Genomic DNA, 6,802 nt, shown 5'->3' with positions numbered 1-6,802 from the left:
TCAAGACATGGAAGGAAGGAGGCGGGAACCGGCAAACATTTAAACAAACATTTATTAAAGTAATAGTAGCCGGCGGCCCCTCACGGCCGACCGCCGGCGAACATAACACAAATACAAACATGTTCGGGCCCGGTCCTCTCTCCTCGTACCTTCTGTCAGCTCGTTCTTTTATGCTTCCGATCTCCACCGTCAGAAATGCGGAGCCGGTGTGCGCACAGCTGATAGCCATTATCACTCAGGCCTCCGGCCTCGCCCCTTTGTCTGACGGCTCTCGCCACGCCTTTCTCGCCACGACAACGACCCAAAGCATAGAAGTAAATCAACAACAGAATGGCTTCAACAGAAGAAAATACGCCTTCTGGAGTGGCCCAGTCAGAGTCCTGACCTCAACCCGATTGAGATGCTGTGGCAAGACCTCAAGAGAGCGATTCACACCAGACATCCCAAGAATATTGCTGAACTGAAACACTTTTGTAAAGAGGAATGGTCCAAAATTTCTCCTGACCGTTGTGCAGGTCTGATCTGCAACTATAGGAAACGTTTGGTTGAGGTTATTGCTCCCAAAGGAGGGTCAACCAGTTATTAAACCCAAAGGTTCACATTCTTTTTCCACCCTGCACTATGAATGTTTACATGTTGTGTTCAATAAAAACATGAAAACGTATAATGTTTGTGCGGTATTAGTTTAAGCAGACTGTGTTTCTCTATTGTTGTGACTTCGATGAAGATCAGAACACATTTTATGACCAATTTCTGAAGAAATCCAAGTGAGCCCAAAGGGTTCACATACTTTTTCTTTCAACTGTATACTACAGCCAACCATCAGGGGATGATAGAATTGCTTTGGTTTCCCTTCGCATGACGTGTGCGGGCTTGCCTGTTTATACTACATGCAGGAGTCAACGGTCACAGAAGCTGTGCCAAACTACACACGCGGTTCCTTCATCAACTGCTAAACTGAGAAAAACTGCTCGAATCTGTGCTGTAGCATTTTGGAGGCTCACAATTCGAGTGCAAACACCAAATCATGTAAGTAGAGCCATAGGGCTACTATAAGATCATTTAAAATATTTTTGTGAATATAAAACCTGGATGTTATTAAATAGGACAATGAAACTTAATTCTTTTTTAATTTTTTATTAAAGCTAATCTAAATAATAATTTCGAGTTTAGACGATATAATATGACCAGAGCTGCCTAAAAAGAATGGCCTTATAACCAATGGAGCAAAAGCATGAGAGACAACTTGGGGTAGCAGCCACTTTTTGCCTTCCAATGCCATTAATAAGAAAGCAAACAGAAAATGTAAAGAGTTTATTTCCAAAAAGATATAACTAAGTTTTTTTTTGTAAAATCATGTTTTTATTGTGCATTCCACTAACGTAATATATCCTGTGTCTGACAATACTGTCGCAGACATAACGCTTGTGGCTTTTTGCATTGATTTGTATAATGTAAATTTTAAGTAAATTTTTACATGATTTGTGGTTTATTGTATTAGTTTTTAATAAAGAGAACAAAAAAATGTAAAATTTACTAAAAGCGCCATGGCGGATTCGCTGTTTACATGACAGAGTTTTCACAAGCAACTGATGAACACGTCTCCAGAGAGGAAATGCATGTGATAAAGTAATGTCTGAAGAGAGAGAAAAGGACTGTACCTCTGAGATGAGTCTCTCTGAGGAGAAGAGGTAAGACTGTGTCTGTAACATTTCCTGTGGTTTCTTTCTTTTTGTTTCTGAGAAGAAAAACACCTGTAATATTTATTACATAAAAATGTAATTAGTTCATTGAGATAAGATGTATTAAATATTCATGTAATAACTAACAAAAAATGGAAAAGGGGGTCTGGGGGAGGTTAAAGGGCTGGACTTTGGCCACCATTACAGAAATATTTGGAAAGATTACACTTCTACAGCTTCAGTTAGGCTGCTACGGTGGTTTGGTCCATGTATCCAGCTGCTGAAAAAGATTACAGTATGCAACTGGCAGTTTTCTTTGTGTCACCCTGTTGCATAACAAACTGAGATATTGGTGCAAAGTTCAGCTTATAAATCATGAATTATGACAGGTAGATAAAGACCTGTTTCTCAGGAATGAAAAGGTGGAAATGCAGCCAAACTTATAGTGACACTTTAGTATAAGGACCAATTCTATTAACTAGTTGCTTACTAGCAGGCCTATTATTAGCATTTAGGCTGTTTATAAGCACTTATAAAACACATCTACACGACCATATTCTAAATCCCTAATCCAACCCAGTACCTAAACGAAACAACTAGCTCACTAACTATTAATATGCAAAAAATAAAGAGTTAATTTAGCAAAAGTATTTAATAGTTTACTAAATCCGAGAACTGGACCTTAAAATAAAGTGTGACCAAACTTATCAAATCCAAAAGAGCATAAATCCAACGAACAAAGAACCAGACACGAAAACCATTCATAAATAGTAACTCAACTTAATTTTTTTTAATTGTTACAAAGCAGCTGTACATGAGACATATTGACTATAAGCAAATCAACAAAAGTTATACCTGTAAAAACAAGAAAAAGGTGAAAACACAGAAGACCGACATACAAACGCTCCACACACACTATAAGCACACATATTTACACACATCGACATAGACACACACACACACACGGATGAACACACAGACAAGCACAGTTAAAGCACACATTAAAGATAATGGAGAGAGAACCACAGGTCAAATTTTAAACGGACTATAAATTTCTATATGCAATAATAATTATGTAAAACTTCTGAATTCTAGAGCAGCCCCCCCAGCCAGGCAAATAGTGCAAAACAATATGCAAACGGCGGCGAGGAACCCAAAACTCCAATCGAGAAAAAAAACCTCATGATTTTTTTCTTATTTTAGTCAGAATTATCCATGACTACTTTCGTCTATATTTAGTTGACGTAAAGTGCTGACATTTTTGTCTAGTTTTGATCAATGAAAATTGTATTTTACACTCTCTTTAGTAATGCAATTCTATTTAACCTAGTCAGTATCGTATAAGTAACTAGTAGTGTAGATGAAACCAAAAATTTATTTTAGCCAAAACCATGAATGCAGACTTTTTTTGCATATAGCACTGGAGCTAGAAAGATTTCAAGTTTGTTAGCACAGGCCAAACAGTATGAGCACAATTATAAATTGTCGGATGCCATCATTAAAAACAAATATACAAGTGCAGTTCATCATGAAAAGGCAGGTAACTTACAGATGGATAAATTGGGGCCATTTAATTAAACTGCGGTAACTATAGTAAAGTGCAGTAAAGTTCTTAGATACTATTGTGTTTTGAACTACACTATAGACTACATTGTTTATCAATGTACTACAAGGGCACTACAATTTTCAATAGCAAATACGTCTGGGTTACGGATATAACCTCAGTTCCCTGATGGAGGGAATGAGACATCGCGTCGAGCCGACAGATGGGGTTCGCCCTTGAGAACCTATCCACTGATTTTGAAATTTGCATGCCGGACTCGGCCCCCGGATTTCCGGGTATAAAAGGGTGACCGCGTGCTACATTCATTCGTCTTTAGTTCTGACGAGCCTTCTTGAGGTTACATCCGTAACCAACTGGTCTGAGGACTGAGGTAGTTAGCCGCGAGGTGAAGGTCCACCTGGAGAGGTCATGGGTTACCAAGGTGGGAACCAATCATGAGGATACATCGGACAGAACCACCCGAGTGGGGGAGTTACAACATCCAGTATCACTAGGTCTGGTAAGAGCTATGTGTGGATAACTCAGAAGGTACCCAGCCTAAGGGCCAGGGCAGGGCTGCTCTGCCCAGTCCACCCGAAGGAAGTGCTTGCTTAGTGCTGGATGGAATGCCTGTTTTCTAATCTTATAGCATTAGAAATGCATTTTGTAATGAAGTTGTGTCAAGTCGTTGCGTCCTTTATCCAGCTCTATCATCTCAGCTCTTGTCAGGTCACCGCTTTCCATTCTCCGCACTGCCATCAGGTCTGGGCATGAACTATATCCTGCGGTAAACTTGGAACAACGAGAGAAGACTTGCTGAGAGTAGAGTACTGTTTTGCACTCTTTGATGCAAGAAGTACATCAGTTGTTTTTGGAAGTGTTCCTATTTCCGGTTGATCTAACTAATGCAGCCTAAACCTCAGAGGATTAATATTATGGAAGTGTAGTGTACGTAAGATTAAAAAGATGCGTCTTTAGTCTAGATTTAAACTGACAGCGTGTGTCTGCCTCCCGGACAGTGCAGGGAATACTACTCCAAAGTTTAGGCAGTAGATAGGAAAAAGATCTACCACCTGCACTTGATTTTTGAAATTCTAGGTATTACCAACTGACAGGATGCCTGAAAGCGTAATGAACTTGAAGGACTGTAATACAATAGAAGTTCGCTCAAATACTGCGTAGCTTAACAATGTAGTGCTTTTTAGTTAATAAGCAACATCATGAAGTTATTGTGATGCTTTATAGGTAAACAGTGGAAGGTTGACAGAACTGGGGTAATATGCTCATCCTTTTTTACGAGTAAGAACTCGAGCTGCCGTGTTTTGGACCAGTTGGAGCATTAACAACAATGACCACCAACACAAGAAACACAGGGGCATAAATATGGAAACTAATCCCGAAAAACAGGACACAAACAGGGCGGGTTCACTGACTGCACTACAAAATGAAGGGCAATAGACAAAATGGGAGATATAGGAACACTAAAGAAGAAAAATAAGAAAAGGAAAACAGGAGAGCAGTTAATGAGATGTGCCAAAAGCAATGGGCCAGTGAAAGTAAAGGACATATTCTACAGTATATAACAACAGTTAGAGGAGTTCAGTTGGAAGTAGAAGAGATTGTTTTTATATGGTTGTTCCTTAGAATTGGATATTCTTTTCTCAGGCTGTCATTTTATAGGAAGGCATGAAACGGGTGTTACTTTCATTTGCGTCACTTTCAAGGCATTTTAATTTGCATAGAGGCAGCATAACCACCGTTTGTGTGAATGCTAATTTTACTTGCTGTTTTTTTATTTAATAATAATTAACTTTTTCATTTATTTTCGTTGAATTGTTTTTTTCCCCGCAATAGGTATTTCACATATACTTAGTATTATTTAGATTCTTATTTAATTTATGGGACACTCAATTTCTCCTGACAGGCATGTGGGATGTATCACCCCGTTTTGACAACATGTTTGTGGCTGTTTTAACCATAATAAACATTTTACTTCAGTTTACATAGCTTTATCTTATGTACTAATCTTGCTCATGTTGTGTAAATTTGACATTGTATACCACAGATTTTATTGATTCTTATTAAAAGACCTTATGATGTTCCTCATTTTGTAAGTAATTTTGCTTTTAGTGTCTGCTAAATGAATAAATGTAAACGTAATGATAGCTGAAATTATTCTGTTTATTTAGGAGAGCTTGTGGATTTCTGGTAACTGTGGCTTAAGCATGTACATGTAATCCAATTTTAAACCAAAATTTAAAGGAATATTTTGTCATGACTGCTGCTAGACTTTATGTATAATTAGCACGTTCGACCATCTATTACACACTATTACTGCACAATTGGATATTGCTCATACAAGTTATACAAGTTATACAGTGCTATCAACAAGCAATTACTATTAGTACATTACAGTAAAGTACATTTTCCACCGAAATTGGCCAGATAGAATATATGTTCCAATATGGACATGTGCCTATTTTTTGGAAGGGAAAAGAAATGTGCACACAAATGCAGTCATCAATGCAATATCATTGATGAAAGAGTACTTTCTAGGGGGGTCCAGGGCAATACATTGATGTGTGTTCAACTGTAACTGATTTAATACGGTGAACATCTCCAACAAGTAATGAGAATGCACAGATTTTTTAAAATGCAGTTCCGGGACTGGAACCTGGGACTAGTCGCTCCAAAGACAATGACACATCCACTGAAAAGCTTTAAGAGTCAAAAGAGCAGAAGAAATAGGAGAACAGAATGTGATCCAACTCTGAAGACAGAAAATTCTAAACAATTGCTTTGATACCTGGAGTATGTAGATTTTTTTGTCTTGTTTGCCAAAACGGATTAAATATATATTATGTAATAGCTTCATGGATCTGGTCAAAGTGTACGTTGGGCAATTCCAGCGTTATGGACGTGACAGTTTGCGTTATGGATGTAACATAAAATCCTCAGAGAATGAATTTGTTACGATTATATTAAACCATCTGTCTACATTTTACTAAACCCTTGTTGATAGAGTCTAAATATCAAAAAGTCTATTAAAATTATATTTAAAAAAAAGGGAAATAAACAATAAAAGGACGCTTTTTTTGGGAGAAGATAAACTTGGGAGGATTTCTATAAAATGAAATACAGAATCCTGAAGCAATAATACCCAATGAATGGAGAAGGGATGCCCCTTTATACAACATGAAATAGTTACTTTATATTCATTTTAATGTGTCCATTTATGAGGAATATGTGGCATTATGAATGTGACAATCCTGAAAATGGCTCTAACCTGACTATGAAAAAATCATGCACTAAAAATAAAACAAATGCTTTACAAATTTGAAGAGAGATCCCACATGGGTATTTAAACCACCAAATATAAAAATCTGTGCTGTTACCATAGTAAGAACCGCTGGTAAAAACATATTTTTTTCGCGGTATCGTTGACATTTTGACAGAATTGCCCTGTTAATCATTACCCTAAAAAAATGAAACTATGGAAGAATCGCATAAAAATGAAAGTGCTTTAATTACGGATATAAAGCAAAATATATGACATTTCTTTTTAATGCATTTAAGG

The 6,802-nt window shown here is 37.4% G+C and overlaps 1 protein-coding gene across 2 annotated transcripts in view; it reads left to right on the top strand.

Moving 5' to 3' along the window:
* The first annotated feature begins 893 nt into the window (after positions 1-893).
* The window catches only part of LOC130411709 (protein NLRC5-like), a 93,194-nt gene continuing 87,285 nt past the window's right edge, over positions 894-6,802 (top strand). For both annotated transcript variants that reach the window (XM_056736531.1, XM_056736530.1), the window contains exons 1-2: positions 894-1,029; positions 1,575-1,691. In XM_056736531.1, coding sequence (XP_056592509.1) covers positions 1,633-1,691 — 59 coding nt within the window. In that variant the 5' untranslated portion in view covers positions 894-1,029; positions 1,575-1,632. The remainder of the gene's footprint in view (positions 1,030-1,574; positions 1,692-6,802) is intronic.

Source organism: Triplophysa dalaica, chromosome 22 (assembly GCF_015846415.1).
Source record: "Triplophysa dalaica isolate WHDGS20190420 chromosome 22, ASM1584641v1, whole genome shotgun sequence".
In the NCBI taxonomy this organism is placed as follows: Eukaryota; Metazoa; Chordata; class Actinopteri; order Cypriniformes; family Nemacheilidae; genus Triplophysa; species Triplophysa dalaica.
The sequence above is the reverse complement of the archived record's forward strand: the minus strand, read 5'-3'. Positions and strand labels throughout refer to the sequence as shown.